Here is a 17,922-nt window from a genome sequence, read left to right on the forward strand (position 1 = left end):
CCCAAAACTTAATTAGTCAGAATATGAGCAAAAGTAATTTATATTTATTGAATATCTGGGTGAAATCAATTTACATTCAACACATTTACTCTGCTAATGTTATTTATCTGTACCTGCATTAATCTCACTATAAAGTAAGGAATCTCTGTCTGTTTGTCCGTTTGTCTGTCTGTGACTTGCATATCTGGAGATCTGTTTATTCAATCTACTTCACGTTTGGCAGGTTTGTTACTAAGGATTCACGGAAGTGCAGTGTCAAATGGTGCAATTTGGAGTCATGACACATTCAATATTACAAACTTTGAGTAAACAGCGAGGCGTAGCTTCAGCGCTCTGGCCTCACAGCTATGGAGACTGAAACTGGGCTCATGCGTGATCCTCATTAGGGAGCAGACGTAAACAAAATGGAGGTTAGCATGGTGCAACGACTTGAGAAATAAACAAAAGCAGAAGGTTAAACGAGTCAGGATAAATGGGGAGACGCGGTCAACGCAGCCTATTTAATTCTTCAGCGAGAACTGGAGGCAGCTAACGTTAGCCTCAAGGGCTAGAATGTTTTCTGTTGCTTGGCAGCACAGTCGGCTCAGGGATGACTCTCACATCGGTTATTTGTGTTTCAGCTTGGAAAGTACCGATGCAATCATCCAGATTTAAATACCAAACATGTTTGATATTATCAAGGTGGCCCCAATGAGTCTGTGAGGCTTGAGACTGGATCCGTAAAGCCCTCACATTACCAGATAATCTGTGCCAAACAACATGTTTTCTAATTGGTATCACAGGATTTTGAACTCATTCAATAACAATGTGCATTTGTTACCATCATTTTTCTGTTTCTAATCCACTATCATGCCTTCTTAGTTTACTCGAGTTGCGTCAACAAATCGCCATGTATACAAAGAACCGCAGGTAAACATTTATTTTGGCAACTTTGTCTAAACATGTTTATCCAACATTTTTCATCAAATGCAATATGCCAAAACACAACAATAGAGAGAGGGACCATGAGAAAACAAAGACAGGAGCCGTGTATTTGTAGATGAGGGATGCAATTTGCTGACGGGAATATGAGATATATGTGAAGCAAAATTTAAGGGCAACCCAGGCGAAAAAATTCCCCTCAAAGCCACAAATGTAACCTCAGAGTGACACAGGAGGAAAAGTCAAGGGGATCACCAAAGTCAGACGGATTCATCCTCTGGGAAAATGACATCCAGTAGTTGTTGAGATTGACTGACTGAGCAACAGACAGACATACAGCCTGCTAGCATGGCTAAAAAAAGCTTAATTTAAGAGCTGTGGTGGGCTAAGGTTAAATATATCTGTCTATATTGATCAGATTTTCTCAGTATTCACAGATTAGCCCTCACTACTGCTTGTACTATGACTCATCTATGAATTTAGGCTTTAAGATCTTACGTAAAAAACAGGTTGTTCGTATTTTCCGTGCTCTGTGTTAGTTCTGGTTATCTCCTGACTGCCCTTAACATTTACCACACCGTTAAAGATTTCACACTTGCCCTTCACATTTACTCAAGCTGGTACGTCGAACGAGCGAGTAAATAAAAAGAATTGTCTTGTCTTGACGAGCTGCTACTCATTGGAGCCTCTTCTAGGGGTCGGAGCGGTTAAGGGGCCTGTCTGCCGGCCTTAATTTACAGCCGTCCCTTTGAAAACATTGGGGAGTTGTGAGGCTGTGGCACCAGTTTTTGGTGCTACAGCTGTTTTTACTGTCACGGCCGTAAAGCTCCCCTGGGAAGAGGGAGAGACAAGAGAAGGAGAGATGAGAACAATGGCTTGTCATGCAACTCGCAGACGAATAAAGTATGGTTGAAGGGAGGAGGTGTGTGTGTGTTTATGTTGGGAGGAGGGGGTTGTGGAGGCTTGCCAGAAGGTGGAGATAAAGACAGTCGAAGGATCACACCTGTGTATTCAATCTTCAGGCCAAAAGGCAGCCTTAATGGTAATAATAGACACAGCTCTCCCCTCCTTTTCCGTTATCTCTCTATTGTAGCTACTTTCCCATCCCTGGCCAAATTGGCCTTGATTCTATTGAACTCCTGTCACATTAGTGTGTGTGAGTCATTATCTGCGCTATTGGCTCCTTCTGTGGAGATCTGGCCGGTGTAATCAAAAGGAGAAATGGGGCTGGGTTTCCTGAAAGCTTATTAGCATCAAACTCACAGTTAGAGTGGGAGAAAGTGGGATGATACAGGGGGACTGGATTTGTTGGTCCTTTCTTAAACATTTGTAGCAATTTACATGTATTAATCCCATTTCTATTGGTCATATGGGAGTGGACTGTAACGTGACATGAAAAATGAGACCTTCCCCGTCGCTCTCGGTTGCCTATATCTGACCTGACGAATCCGATCTTGGCCAATTGACAGCAAACACAAACATTTATATGTTTATAATTAAAAAAGGGGCATTAAATAGACCCTGCACCAGGTTACAGGACCTCCTCTCACAGAGCTTTTTTATACAAATAACTGGAAATGAGGTGGTAAATCCAGATTTATCTAACATGTTGTAAGCCATTTTAATCAGTAGCCTGTTAGTGAAAAGGTCAAAGTAAATTTAAGTCCCGCCATATACTGTATCCAGGACTCTTACTGTGGAAGGTCTGTGTCTCGAGCTGGTCACCAGTCATTGCTGGTCATGCCTAAAACCGTCCGAGTCCGGTCCCTGGCCGGTCGATCGACGCATCTCTAATTGGTATCAATCCTCTTGTGACCAGGAATGTCTGTATAAGGTTTTGTGCCAACCCATTCAGTAGCTGTTGAGATATTTCAGGCCAACATTTCCTCTCTGAGCTAAAATTAATCACAAGAAAGCTGTTCTGGTTTTCCAAAAATATCGTTTTTTATTTCACATGAAATTTTCACATTTAGCATATTTATCAAACAGGTCTTTATATAATCTTCTATGTATATTTATATATATACATATTATACACTTCTCTTACTTACACATGTACAAAATCAGGTAACAAGAATTCAGATTAAAAAAAAGACTGACTTCAATGGTAGTCATACACTGTTGTGCTTTGTTGATCAAGCCAGCCCGTCAGGTGAAGATGTGCTTGGCAACTCGGTTTGATGCCGTGTCTTGTCTGTTGTGAACCGGTGACTTTAATATTTTTAAAAAATGATCCAAAACTGGGATAATTATTCCGAAAGTCACTTTGTGTTTAGAAGTTTATTTTTGTTGTTGTTTTTATTTTCAACTGAGCTTGAAAACATGAAGGAAAGCACCATGATACGCAGGGTTGGGGGTCCTGCAGTAACAAAGATCTGATACCAGCTCTTCATGTCAGACAGCTTAACCAACAAACAGAGAAGTCCCGCCTCTCCGCTGTGCACACAACGTCTCAGTGTTCGCTTTTGGCAGAAAAAACATTTTGTCTCATCACTCTTGCAAATCAAACACTCCCCTTGCATGCGCACATTTTTCTTGCTCTCACACAATTTTCCCTTTCACACGAGTACTACCTCTACGAGGAGAGCGAGAACATGCTCTCCCCTTTGCCAACGGTAAACATTTCTTTTTTTCGTGAGCGCACGGTATATACAGTAAAACTTCTCAGCTGCAAATGTCATAAATTATCTTCACAGAAAGTACACGCAACACGGTTCAATGAAGGGTTCTGCCATGTGTTACTGTATGTCATCCGATATCAGTGTGTTTGTGTGCGTGGTGACACTGTTGTGGAGTGTGTGTCGGTACTGTGCGGTGTTAGTGCTACAGTGTATAAGCACATGGTCGAGTTTGCAAAGGAATCATGAGAACAGCCCCGCGTGTCTGTAAATGCTACATTTAGAGAAAGTAATCACTCGGGACATCAATGCCACTCAATACCATTACAATAACAACACAACAAATAGTACACAATACTCAAGGGTGGAATAGTGTACAGGTTGGAGAGATGACTGATCTTTGGCTCGAAAGGTAAGAGATTACTATATAATTCAAAAAAGAGTTGGTGTCTTTGCTCTTGATTGTTCTTCGGCCACTTTAGGTTCCTTTTTTCGTCGTCTTCATATTTTCTTCGAGGCTCAACATCCAAAGAGGTTCCTGTTTTCTTTTTGGAGAGAGAGCCCTAAAAATACAAATCAAGGCGAGCTGGGTCTTTCCAAGAAAGAAAGAAAAAAAAAAAATACTGTCACCTTTTGAAAAATAAGACAAAGCATGCATGCTTCGTCTCAAATGCTCAGAGTTGCTCAGCACATGTTGTGCAAGTGAGTCCATCTGTACTTTACAAGCTTCAAAAGTCTTTCCCTGTGGCCAGCACTGGGCATGGAAAACTGTCTTTTTGAGTCAGTGGTTTCATCCCCACGGACTGTCTTCATTGTAGTCCCTGAAAATAATATCTGCCAACAGCAGTCCTTTCATGTCCTCTCAGTGCAACAATAGCAGTAATGAAAACGGGACTAGCAAAGAGAGGATTGCGAGGGATGTCGCTGCTGGTGCAGAGTTTGTCCGTACGCTCTGGACATCTGGCAGGACTACCACTGGGTCATCTGCTTGAAGATGAGAGATAAAGAAGACACATTAGTACCGCATATTTACACCCCGACGTAATCCTGAAGGTAGCTGGATTGTTTTAAGGTCAGGGATAATTAGAAAGGACACAGGGCTGGTCAACATACCTGCAGGCAGTCTGTTGGACGGGTTGTGAACCCCACCCCCACCTCCAGCTCCGACTCCAGTCCCACCTGTGCCTCCCTTAGCCACTCTGGCCTCTTGAGAGCCTGAAAGAACAGAGAAAAACACCATCAATTACTCCGTGTGTAGTCTAACATGACCATGAGAGGTCATAGTGCTAGTCTCCTCACAGCCAGGAGGGCAGTTAAACTCACCATCGGCAGCTACGACGTCCACCCTGAGCCTGAGGCACTCCTGTCCGTGGTGGTGTAAAGGTTTGGCTGCAGGAGAGAGGGAAGAAAAAACAGAGGCGTTAACATCCCAACTAATGCACTTATCCTCCACTGGCCCCTTAATTCACCTTCATGCATGCGCTCATACACACACAAACCCTTGGCAACAGACACACACACACAGACAGACACAGGGACAAAGCTTTAGGACACCATCTGTGACCAGGCGAAGTGTGTCTTGTCCTGCCGTTTATCTAATTACAGCCGTGGTCAGGGTGACAACACTGCTTGCTCTTTGTGGTTACGTTCTAGCAGGGTAAGTATTGCATAAACTTGGCAAGGGGAAGCCAACACCCCAGTCAATGTCCATGTCAAGCTTCAGAGAGGTGGCCACAAGCCTCCAGCATATCACAACTCAACACTAGCCTCGCTTTATTACGGAGGTAGAGATTTGCAGCCATGCTGGAGCAGAGGCTCCCTCAGACTAAACTCTCATGCCAGTCCGAGAGTTGCTGTGATATTTCGAACACCTAATGACTTTAACCACAGACTTTTCTTCTAGCACACGCAGAGTTCACTCACGGTGAATTGTAATAAATTTGTTGAAGTTTGGGCTTAAACCGGAAACGAGCAGGACAAACCAGAAGGTGTTAATTGAACCTGAAACTGACACGTGCTGCGGTTCCTACGCATCGTGTTTTTCCTCGCAGTTTTTTTAGAAGTTGACACATCTTCAACTAAACGTAAAAAAAAATAGTTGCACGGCCTTTTCCACATATGATGGCTGTCAGCGCACACAGCCCCACGCTGTTTTTAATGAATTGGTATGAATTAACTTCCAATGAGCATTTTCCTTCATCGCTGGGAACAGTTATTGACACAATTTATTGGGATGATACTACAACCCTAAAGCTGACAATAGCATTTAGCTCTGCTGTGTCTAATCACAGCCCCACAGAGCCGCTAAACTCTCAGCGAAGACACTGGAATATAAAACTGTCTGGCAAACACGGTGACAAATCTGAGAGACAGCTATGGTGACACTCACAGATATAATAGTAGCTCTCTCCTTGGCGGAACTCCTTTCCCAGAGTGAACGGAGTAAAACGCTGGAACTTTTCCGAGAACTTCTCGGGGGCGTGAGGAGCAAACGGATGGCCGCACTCCCAGCGCATCTGGTCGTACGATTGGGGCTTGCAGGATTCGTAGTCCTCGCGCTCCACCATGTAGAGCACGTATCGCTCGGCGTCCAGCAGTGGCACCTCACCCTGAGGGTAATGGGGGCAGACGATGTCCAGGTAGTCATTGAGCTTCACCTCCACGGCGTAGTCGTCCCATAGAAACCTGCGGGAAGGAGGGAGAAGAGGACGGTTATGCAAGTGGCAGGAGACTGATAACCATGGTTATAGCATCGGAGCGGTAATAAATGTAAGCCTCAAAACCTGTGATTATATATTGATCGGCTACACGCCAGTGTACAACGGGGAAATCAGAGGGAAGTACTGGAAGGCCTGGGATCAGGAGATAGAGAAGGAGACGGAGAGGATATATACGTGTGTGTGTTGGAGCGGAATGAAGGGAGAAAGCGCAATAAGGGAAAGAATGATCTGCAGAGGACATGCGAATAAATATGGATGAGCGTGGAGCGAGTGTTGCTGCTGCTCCATGCCACTGTGTTGCAAGTTGAGTGAACATTGATCCCTCGTCCCCCCGGAGTTGAATGATGTTTAGAGAGAAACATTAGCACTCAGTTAGCCCGTCAAGACGGGAGATGAGAATCGACATCTGCAGGGCCGCTACACACACACAAACTCCCGCAGATGGTGACGAGGGACTCGGCGCTGACAAATTCACCTCAACAGATGCAGAAAAACACCTGCGTTTACTCGAGATAGCGACGGGGATAAAAATAGAGGTCATATATGTTTTAACCCATTCATTAGGGTCGCAGAGACAGACAGACGCATACAACGCGGGTCTGGTGACGGTCTGTAACCGTCTCCCACCACACTCCCTCTCATTACAAATACAGAGAGACAGTCAGACTGTCTGCCTCCCCTCCATCCCTCCCTTCACTCCTCCGCCCTCTCCACCCTCTTTACGATGGTCTTTAAGTAAACTAAACGTCCTCTCAGTCCTCTTGGAACTGGGTCAACGAAAACTTTCAGGCATCTGAGCCTGCCTACAAACACAAATCAATTACTACACAGACTCCAAATAACAATTCAGCAGACTCTGAGGCAGTTTAAATTGGCCTTATCTCAACTGTCCATGATTCCTCCCCCCTCTGGGACTCTCTTTCAGAGATATTATGAGTTTATCTCCAGGGAATTGTCGCTAAAGGTATTTCAGCTTTGTCCCCTTCCCCCTGACTGAGTGACTGCTCCAGGGGCGGCTCATAGCTAATGCTCTCCTCTCAGTCAAAGCCATCTATCACCGGCCCGGAGCGGTCGCTGGCCGCTAGCGGCGCACACAAACTCACACACACTTCCCAGTAATTCCCATCTATCAACAGGCTGGAGCAGTAGCTACCTACTGTTTGCACCCAGCAACCCACACGTCCACCCACACCTCCTCCTCCTCCTCCCCTCGGTGCTCAGCTCCCGAGCGATGCCTATCAGTTTACCGTCTCCTACTGTTTGGATCACCGTGGGTTCACTGAGAATGGCTGAAATTTGACAGACTTAAATATTTTCACAACACACGAGGAGAATGTGTGTCTAATATAGGGTTTTGTTGCTTTTGCAATGAATACATGGATGGTTCATCAGGCTTTCAACAGCTCAAAAAAAAAAAAAGAGAGGCCGCCAGCCAGTGTATGACCGCTTTTTAAATCAGACCTACAGATCTCAGAGAGTTACGACTTCTTGAAAAGCCTACAGGGTGCTAACCGGACACCTTTGGCATGGATATAAACCTCACCACCGGAATAGATTTTTTCTTGAGGATTCTGTCGTTTTCTCATAAAACCCCCTAAATGTAACAAGCAGCATTTGGGCGGGTTTGTGTTCGTGTGACAAGGTCCATATGTGTGACTGACGATCAAAGTGCACAGGCGCAGGCCCCCGTCGCTCGTTAGATGGTGTTGTTGTTTGTGGCCGGGGGTCTCTCTGGTACCCCCTGGTAGAAGTACAGACGCTGTGGCTCCAAAACACCGGACCCTGACTCCTGCTCCCTCCCCCCTTGCCTTTACGCACTCTCCGCCTGACTGCACTCCCTCAATACTGATGACCAGATTAGCCGGCAACCATTACAACAACAACCCGGGGCCCATAGAAAACAAGCACCTTTTTAGTGTACTGATGAAACTTCCATCTAACTGTGCTGATAATATTGTTCTCCGGCGAACTTTTTCGGGGCGGGGAGAGCAATAATTATCATTTTGCCACGGTCCAGACAGCTTAGTGCTTATCTGCAGTTTGCCTGCCACGCTCTGTTTACCAGATTGGCGCTAAAGTGTTTTTTCCCCCTGCCACTTTCAATTCCAGTCGAATCGATAACACTATTGAACAAACAGTGTTGTCTGCCTTTGCTCTGACAGAGTTATCATCCCCCTGCAAACACTGAAACACACACACACAAACACACTCCCTCCTTCACTCCCAGCACCCATTACAAACTGGTTGTGGTATGTTCCCAATGTGTTCATCAAAAGGGGGTCGAAGGGGGGTGCAATTAAAGCACAAAAAAGGGTATTAAAGTCGCCCCGGAGGGGGGTAATTATGCCCTTCTGCTCCCCACTTCCCAGCCCCTTTAGGGCTGAGAGTTAGGGGGGAGACAGAGGGCATGAATAGGCGTGGGCAGGGGGGGGGGGTCAAAGGGCTTGAGTTGGAAATGGCTTTTGAAGTTTCTCTCAGAGTATCCATGCGAGGTGCTACAGTTGCTTTATCAATGCCACTGTTCCTTACAGTGTCTCCATTCATTGCACTGATGGAATACCTCACTTAGCAGAGAGAGCGGTGGCTGAATAAGCACCCGGGGAGGCTGGCTAGCCCCTTTTATTAATGGCAAATAGTTTTAATTATCCTGCTGCCTTTTGTTCCCCTCTAACGCCTCGGCATTGAAACGTTCCACATCATCAGCTTAATTAACTGATCGGAGTAACGCACTTCAAAGAGAGCTTAGGCCCGTGTGTGAAAAGGTTTAGCTAACAAAGTCAAATCATGCCACCTTCACTTTAGCAGACAAAATCCTCCTCCTCTTCTGTTTCCCCCGTGTGTGTGTCTCTTGTTGTTTTTCCTCTCCCAGACTGTCTCCCCCCCTCTCTGTCAATAGGCTGTCTTGATTTATCTCCATTGTTTATCTCAGGATTCTCTCTTTTAATCACAGTGACGCTCGGAGCTTCGGCAGAAGGAGCAGCGTCGGAGGAGAAGTCGTCGTATTCTCTACTTAAGGATGATTTGTGGAGCTGTGGCGGATGTGCAGCGAGGATCGTCTCAGCCGGAGACATTTAAATGTGCGATTGTTTGTGTCTGAGTATGTGTGTGTTTGTGTCTGTAGAGCTCTGAGGAATCTGGGAGTGTGTTTCAGTCGTGATAAAAAAAAAAAAAAGGCTGATAATGAACACTGATAGCAGTAAAGGAGTGTCTATGGTCAGATGTGTGCATGTGAGCTCACTGCAGACTGGTCCTGGCCACTCTTCCTCCTCTCCCAAGAAGGAATTCCTGATTTATTGGAGCCTCTTCAGGAGCAGGAGTCTAATCTCTCTTCTTTAATCTCTGTGGCCAGCATTTTGCTTTCTTCTCCACCTCTACCCCCTCCTTTCATCCATCCATCACCCTCTCATCTCGGCACTCTATCGCCCTGTGGAATGCTGGACCTCTGGGGCCGCGGGGCCGCGATGTGGATCAAAGGTCGGACTATCGCCAAGTCAGCACCGGAGAACTTTATACACAAACAGTAAGCAATATACTGGAGCTATGATGGGAAGCGCCATAATAAAGGCCATCACAGGACACATTTACGACCACGCCACCTTAAAACAGGAGCTCTCGTCTACTTAACCTGCTGTCCCTTAGAGGCCCTCGCAGTGGCCCTAACCACATAAACATGATTATTTTCCTCCCGGGTTTTACGCAGGCCATTATGAAACCCCAAAAGGTGACTGGCCAACGTCACAGATGAGTGAACCGGAATGCGGGGACCACCTAATCGGCTCGTCCAAGCCTGGATTATTGGGTGGAGCACAGGCTGAGCTGCGGTCCATTCATCAGCACCAGACCCTGCTTAATACAGGGGCTTAGAGTGGACAGCGAGGCCCAGAGCAGGGGCTGAAGGCTGGGGGCAGAGTATGGGGTGAGACGGGCAGGGTGGAGCTTTTTTTCCCCAGCTCTATTGTTAGGGGTATTACTCCTTTACACTGGCGTTTTTGGAGTTCAAAAAGAGACACACAGACTATGCTTCTGTGTGTGTGTGTGTGTGTGTGTGTGTGTGTGTCCAGAGGGAAAAGTGAGAGGTGTTAACAGAGTAATGAAAGACACTGGACACAAGGGAGCCATTTCTTTCAAGTCATATCTGTGAAAGTTAAACGCGACTCCACCAGGGAGGCGACACATCAGAGAGAGGTGAATAGAGTTAAAAGGGGGCACTTTGTAGTTTTGGAGAAGAAATTAAAAACTCAGAATCTTTATTTTTACAACACTAATGAGGTAATAATACAAACTCGGAAGATATTTATCTTTTCCACAACTGAAAAAACAAGCTGTTCTCAGAGGGAAATAAGGTCCAGAACACTGCTCGAAACTAGAAAGGTGGCAGGGTCCGCCAAATATAAACAAAGTAAGTTAAACAGTATGAACTCGTGTTGTCCTTTAAGGTCAGTTGTTTTTTTAATCATAAAAACAACAAGTTTGTTTTATGTAGTTTGTTCAGGAAATTTAAAAAAAAATCAGCCAATGAAGATCAGTCTCTTCTGATTAAAGTTTCTTCCCCCAAACTGCACCGTGCGCCTTCAATCTTGACTGCTTAACTTTTAACTCTTCTATCTGTCTCTTCATCCATCAATGTCTGCCGTCCCCTCCCACTCCCTGTCCGTCTTTCATCGCTCAATAAGCAAACCAGATCCTCATGTCAACTCTGTCCCTCCCCCACCCCAGACTTGCTGAACCAATCACAACCTGTCCTGGTGGTATTCCAAATATGCAACTTTCTGACCCACCGGTTTGCATACCCACGCACAATGCGGCGCAGAAACAAACACGGCCCCCGCTCTTTCTTTTTTTTTTCTTCCCCATAATATTCCAGCTCGCAGTCTTCGCACCGTGTGACTTTTTGTCATCCATCTCAATCAGCTTTCTCTTGCTGTCATTCAACCTTTGTCTGTGCGGATCATTGGTCATTCTGCCGGCGTTCTTGGCTGAACCATCCGAGCTCCCTTTGCCACCCAGCAAAGCCACTAAGCTCCGAGTCCAGCGGAGAAATAATTGGCCGATTCCACCGCGCTAAGGAGGCTTAGATGAATACATATGCTCTTTCCAACTGTCTCACGCTGCCCCCTGAGCCATTTGTATCTTGTAAAAAGGGCCAGAAGAGAAAGGTCAACGCTGACATAACATTTCTCAGGAGGCAAATATCTGTACAAGAAAATCGATTTTGCTGGATTGATTTCCACGAGGTGAAACTTTCACGCAGTGGTTTTTTCCCTCCTCTTTCCTGCAACCTCATCTGAAGCTCGTGGCTTAATGAATTTGGGAAGACATTTTAATCACAAGAGAATGATCTTCATTTTTTTAAGCCTTAATAAACTTTCTGGCTTCAAACAGTGTCTTGGGGAACTTTTCCTCTGAGAACAGCTTGTTTATTCACTTATGGAAAATATACATATTTCTCAGTTTGTATTATTACATCATTAAAATCCAGAGTTTGAATTTCTTCTCCAAAACCACACAGTGCCCCTTTAATTAGATTCTTTAAAAAAAAGCAGAAGTGGTGGTTCTTGCTTACAGATGCCTGAGAGTAATAACACAACTGACCTCTAGGGGGTGGCAGTAATTACTGTGGGGACATGTTTGCACACTAAACCCAGGGAAAAACAAAAGTTACACAATGGCTCGTATTTACACAACAAAGCAAACACAATGGTTCATTTTCAGAGATAATATCTGACTCTTGCTGGATAATTCTTCCTCATCCAGACACTGTTGACACACACACACACACACACATACTCAGTATGTCTCCTGAGAAAGAAAGAGAGTACAGGCTCTACTCATGGTAAATCTGTGTGCTAATGCAGCTTTTCTTCTTCTCTGATTTCTGTGTGGGATTGAAGAGTTGCAAAGCAGCAGAGAAATGAGGATCAGGGCTGGAGGGAGCAGGGGAAGTCTGCCGAGAAGATAAGGAAGACGCATGAGGATGGGCAAAGAGGGGGAGGAGAAGCTCTGGCAGGGTCGACCACTGATCAGAGGAGGACCCCAGATAGAGACAGAAGAACTGACAGACTGGCTGGCGGGGAGGCGGATCCCAAATCATCCTGAAGCATCAACAGTTTAGCGCATCCCTCATACAAAACAATTAATCGCTATTAATCACCGCTAATCTACTTATTCTCTGAGTTTTGTCGCTGGGAAATTCAATCAGCTCCCGAGTACAGACTATCACGGTCTTGCGTGTGTTGGTGTGTGAGAACTGTATTGTTTATTGTGCAGACAGGATACGCTGTTTTCCCGGGAAAAGACGTAGCCAGGAAGTGCAGCACTTCACAGGGGAACACAGGGCAGACAGCGTGCAGACTTTGGTAACGCTGACAGCACGCCTGCGGGAAGTTAAAACCTTTGGCCTGATTCTCTATCTGGTGCAGTCAATAAAACAAGCCCTCCTGTCTCTGACACCGCTAGTGGGAATATTGAACAGGAAGAAAATCAGCTTAAGGAAAAAAAAAACAAAAAATAAAAAAACTCTCATCCAATATGGTCACTGAGGTAAAGTCTTCTTACAGACGATTAGGGACTGTAAAGATAGGCGTCAACACACAATGATCATTGAGCCTATGAGAGGCGATTACCATCCGTTTGACAATCTCTCAGAGTATTTTCCCCCCAGATTGAATTCAGGGGACAGATTACAAGGCCAGATTAAGGGGGGGAGGGGAGAGACGATGTGAGAGAAAGATGGATGGGGGTTTAGAGCGAAGTCTGGATTAGGAAGTGAAGTGGGAAACCTGGATGTTTTTCGAGGAAAGTAGCTTCGGTTCAGATTACTTGGAAATCGCAGAAATCCCTTATCATTTGTGTCCACCTAATCACGGCCGAATCTTATCTTTTTCATCTGCGCTGAAGGCAAACAGACACGTTAACCTACTCCCACAAGTGTACCTTTTGTTTTTTTTCTTCATTTAAACCCTGTCCCTTCACGGTTTGAGTCCTCAAACTGGCTCTACCGCTTCCACTGCTTCAGCAAAGACACTCAAGAGGGGAGAAGCACACGTGAAGAGGTTGGTAAGAAAGGAACAGGTTTGCTGGGAAGACTGCTAGAGTGGCTTTTCATAAGGAAGTAGAAGAAGGAAGGGAAAAAAAAGCGTGAAGGAAAGGGCAAAGTGCCTTGTGACGGATCGCCATGGGTGCCAAGAACGATAAAAAAATTCCACACCTCTTAGCATGCTTCCCTCCTACCCCCCCTTCCCCCCAGAGCCAGAGTTGGATTTGAGGAAATAATAGACTGAAAAGGGACAGCTTGTAAAGTTGAGATAAAAGCCGGTGAAGGAGCGAAGGGGACCGAAAAAGACGGAAAGGGGGGAAGAATGAGACTTTCCCAGAGGCAGAGCCGCGGCCATGTGAAGAGGGGCCGGCCTGAGTGGCAGCCAGTATTCAGGGACCACCGCCGTGACAGAATGACTGACAGATTGATAGAGGCCGTGCCACTTCATCACATAGCGAACTCTGACCCCCAATCGGTCACACCAGTTACTATTCTCTTTCTGTGGCTCACCGTGAAGACTATTCCCCCAATTTGTATGGGAAGCATCACAAAACACCCATATTGAATGGATAAATGGCTCAAAACTGCTTCATGTGGGTGAAACATACCTTAAATAACTCCAACATGGCGCAGAAAGAAGATCCAATTAAAAGGTGCACTGCGTAGTTTTGGGGAAGACATTTTAACCAGAAGAGACATCTATCTATTTATCTTCATTTTCATGACAACACAAACTGTAATACTGTTCATATTTGGCGGACCCTGCCACCTTTCTAGCTTCGAACAGTGTTCTCGAAGCCTTATTTTCCTCTGAGATCAGCTTGAAACATTTCTGAGTCCGGTTTACTCCTCATTAATATTGCAGACATTAAAATTCTGAGTTTGAGCTTCTTCTCCAAAACTACACAGTGCCCCTCGAAGCAACGGCGAGCGCACTTCTGCGTCAAATCAAAGAGCTCATTAAGAAAGACATGGCAAAGCAAATACTACAAGAGATTGAGCAGATTAGCTCAAAAATGTGTGATCATAACAGGGGCGAGAAAAGGCGACGACGATGATGATGTTAAAATAAACATCAAACAGATGTGGCCATGAAACAGTTAACTCACAGAGCTGGAGACCAGAGAACCAAGTTGAAGAGGGAACCTGGCCAAGAAGAGGGAGAGGGAGGGAGGTGCGGGAGAGAGGGGGAGACAGGTACAAAGCAGTGGAGGTTGGAGGAGGAGGAGGTGGTGGTGGTGTGGGTGGGTGGGTGGGTGGGTGGGTGGTGGAGGTGGTGGTCTACTCATGCTCTGTCAGCAGGGAAAAAAAAGGGTCGAAGGGAGGAAGAAGCAGTGAATGAGGAGATTGTTGCCTCAGTCCAGAGGGCTCCTGGGACGATGTTAACATCAATCACAAACGTGTGGCACATGTGTGTTCATGTGTGTGTGGACGCCTGGGTTAATGTGTATGAGAGCATGTGAGTCACTCGAATCACACACACACACACACACAGTCTTCTGCATGGACACTCCCTTCACAGAAGACACGTACGCATGCTGGCATGCCGGGGACCCAAGCTGACTGGGCAACGCTGGTGAGCCTCTTTTCTGGGAATCAACCGCTGCTGGTGATTAAGCCGCTGCCCGGACACAAACCTTACAAACATACCAACAAGTGAAAGGTCGGAAAGCAATGAAACACACCGTCAGGAATGGATTCACTCAGGCTGAAACAAAGTAGTTGTTAGAGTGCAGGCTGATACGACCTTGGGAGTCAGCGGGGCCCGAGGCAGGCTCATGCACAAATTAGCGGTGAGCAGAGAAGCTGTGCATTTATGTGAGCGAGTTGCTAAATCCTTCGACAAACACAGTGAAAAAAGGGAAATGAGCCTGTACCAGATCAATTTGATTAACATCAGCTTGCGGACCAATGGGATGGAAAGCCAAAATGAATAAAAAAAAAGAAACAGAAAAGGAAAACAAGACATCTCTTCAGGGAAAAAGATGGATGTCAACACTCGGTATCGAGTAACGGGTCAAAGGGGAGAGCAGATTGCGGAGGGGAATGCTGATGAAAAGCGCCAAATGAAAACATCTCAGAAACTCACTCTTTTTCTGTGAATTCCGGATTAAGAGTAGCCAAAGGGAGAGATTTAGCACAGTCATCCGGGGGGAAAAAAACAGCAAGTGCAAGAGGACGGATTACCAGTATACATACAGGAGTGATCAGTGTCGCTCCGCACAACAAAACGCCTTTCCATCTGGGACTTCATTCTGATTTTCAGTGAAAGGCTTTGTCACTGTAATTACAGCCTTTCTGAGAACAGCAGCTTTCAACCACAGGAGGGGAACTTTGGATGGGTGCGAGCTTGGAGGGGGGAGCATTTGAATATCTGGGTGTTTTTCGACCAAGATAAGACATGTGTTGAGTCCCACCTCGATTGATTTACACGGCGTCAGTAGGTGTGATCGAGTGTCCTGGTTTGTGATAGAGTGACTGTCTGCCAGGAGTCTGTGTTTGTGCTTGCCCGCCCTGAATGTGTGTCTCGATGTGTGGGTGCATGTAGAAGTTGGTTTGCGGTGTGTAAACTTAACCCCCTCGTACTCCGGAGTCATTTCGTCCCCGGCCATCATCAACCATAATTCTAATTGACCCCCACTTACTCCGAGCGGCCCCCTAACCCCGACAATTTCAGCTCCGGTTTCTCCCTCCCTGAGCAATCCATCTCTCTCCCACAGCGTGACCTACTGGGCAGGCCTCAAGTTACCTCCTCTGTCTCTGTCATACACCATTATTACTCGTCTTACTGGCTGAAATATGAACACCCCTATGTCTCCCTGACAGCCACCTAAACCCCCATGCGATATCTCTTGATTTAGGAGATACAGCAACCTCCCACTCCACACAAAAGGTTAGGGCTCTGTCAGATGGGAGATATTGCAACAGATATTTCAACACATTGGGGTTGTGTGAGTCAAACCTTTAAAACAACACAAAAATACAGTCTTTGCCAAGGAATAGGCGAAATCCAAGAGGATTTCAGCTCATGGAGACACAAGACGACACAGATTCGCTGACTTTTAACAGTGTGATTAAACTTAGACCTAAGCTGCTGAATAATCGCTGCTTTCCTGCAATTAAATAAGCTCAGGAAAATGCAGAAATGAGATCTATATTCAGAAATCAACCACATCCTTGCGTTTCTCTGTCCACGAAAACCCACTTTAAAAGCATCTTTCCTCCCTGAAAAAGTAGGATCTGCTTAAAGAGCTCCCTGTCGGCTCACAAACATAAATAGATGGCATAACCTGATGCAACTAATCCAGGCAAACACAGATTGCGAAATGGATTAAATCTGAACAGGTTGGACAAAGTATTACAGGTAAACAGCACCATAATAACAGGTTTCGAGCCCAGAAAAGGAGGGAGGAGGGAGGGGGAGGGAGAGAGAGAGAGAGAGAGAGAGAGAGAGAGAGAGAGAGAGAGAGAGACTCCCAACTGTCTTTGCATTATTATCATGACAACAGCAGCGAGTCGCTTCCACCACAAATTCATCACAACAAGAGCCTTGAATATGCATGATCCCCAACTCCTCCACTGGAACATAATGATCTCATCCGAGCTGATAATTAAGCTAAAAGTTCATTAATATGTAACATGTCAAACACGGAGGTCTAAGAGGACCCGAGTTAAACAGATGGATGATAAAAGCAGATATTTACTTTGGGTTGGTGCTGTTCCAGTAGACGCTGTGTCGCTCCGCTGAAGCAAGCCAGGCGCACACGCTCACAACGCAGCCCACAATCCAAACCAAATCCATGGTGGAGAGGAGTGGAGGCGTGCACACACAGGAAACACAACTCAGGTAGGTTGTGCAGAAAAAAAAATTTTTAAAAACACAACAAGTTTACAGTCAAGAGCTCGTCCAGGGTGTGTAGAGACTGCACGCTTTAAGAAAAACACTTTGCATGCGGCGGAGAAGAAGAACAGAAAAAAAAGCGAGACGATTCGTTTAAAAAAATAAAAATAAAATCACAGAGATCAAGTCAACTCGACAAATCCGTAGTGAATGGGAGCCTCAGCTGCGTGCTGGCTGCTTTTGTGAAAACGCCCACAGCCGCGAGCCCCGCCCCCTGTCCGGGAGGAGACCAATCAGAGGGCTGTCCGACTGACGCGAGCTCCGCAGGTTTCTGCTGCGTGTTTACTTGTTGTATTACAACTCCGGCATGTACAGATGTTCAGCATGACCGGATTAAACAACAACATCGAGACACATTCAGCTGGAGTTTATGTACTTCTTTGTTCACAGTGATCCACAGGCTTGAAGGTGTTTGTAAAGTTACACATATTAAAAGGATAAAGAGTGGATACTAGGTGGTCTGTAGTTTACTGTAAGAAGCAGATCATGCTTTAAGAGTACAGCCAGTGATGGAAAGTAACTAAGTACATTTTGAGTTACTTGTGCTTCACTTGTGGAGTATTTCCAATACTCCACAAGTATTGTAAAAAGTATCGCAAAGTCATACTTGAGTTAAAATTAAGATATTCTGTTATAGGCCAAATATAACTTTAGTAAAAGTAAAGTTCACCCATATGAATAGTACTCGAGTAAAAGTCTTAAAGTATCTGATAATAAATGTACTAA

General features: G+C 45.6%; 1 protein-coding gene across 2 annotated transcripts; it reads right to left on the reverse strand.

Moving 5' to 3' along the window:
- Positions 1-2,846: 2,846 nt before the first annotated feature.
- efna1a (ephrin-A1a) lies at positions 2,847-17,334 on the reverse strand. 2 transcript variants are annotated; one of them, XM_084379414.1, is made up of 5 exons: positions 17,000-17,334; positions 5,929-6,224; positions 4,863-4,928; positions 4,653-4,754; positions 2,847-4,523 (listed from the first exon to the last, which is right to left on the reverse strand). In XM_084379414.1, exons 1-5 carry the CDS (start codon positions 17,095-17,097, stop codon positions 4,402-4,404), a joined length of 684 nt encoding a protein of 227 aa, XP_084235540.1. In that variant the 5' UTR covers positions 17,098-17,334; the 3' UTR covers positions 2,847-4,401. The 2 variants fall into 2 exon arrangements, with proteins under 2 accessions (XP_084235540.1, XP_084235539.1); XM_084379413.1 differs by having other exon boundaries at positions 2,847-4,526.
- Positions 17,335-17,922: the final 588 nt, after the last annotated feature.

The sequence above is a fragment of the Pagrus pagrus genome, assembly GCF_965226575.1.
Source record: "Pagrus pagrus genome assembly, chromosome: 17".
In the NCBI taxonomy this organism is placed as follows: domain Eukaryota; kingdom Metazoa; phylum Chordata; class Actinopteri; order Spariformes; family Sparidae; genus Pagrus; species Pagrus pagrus.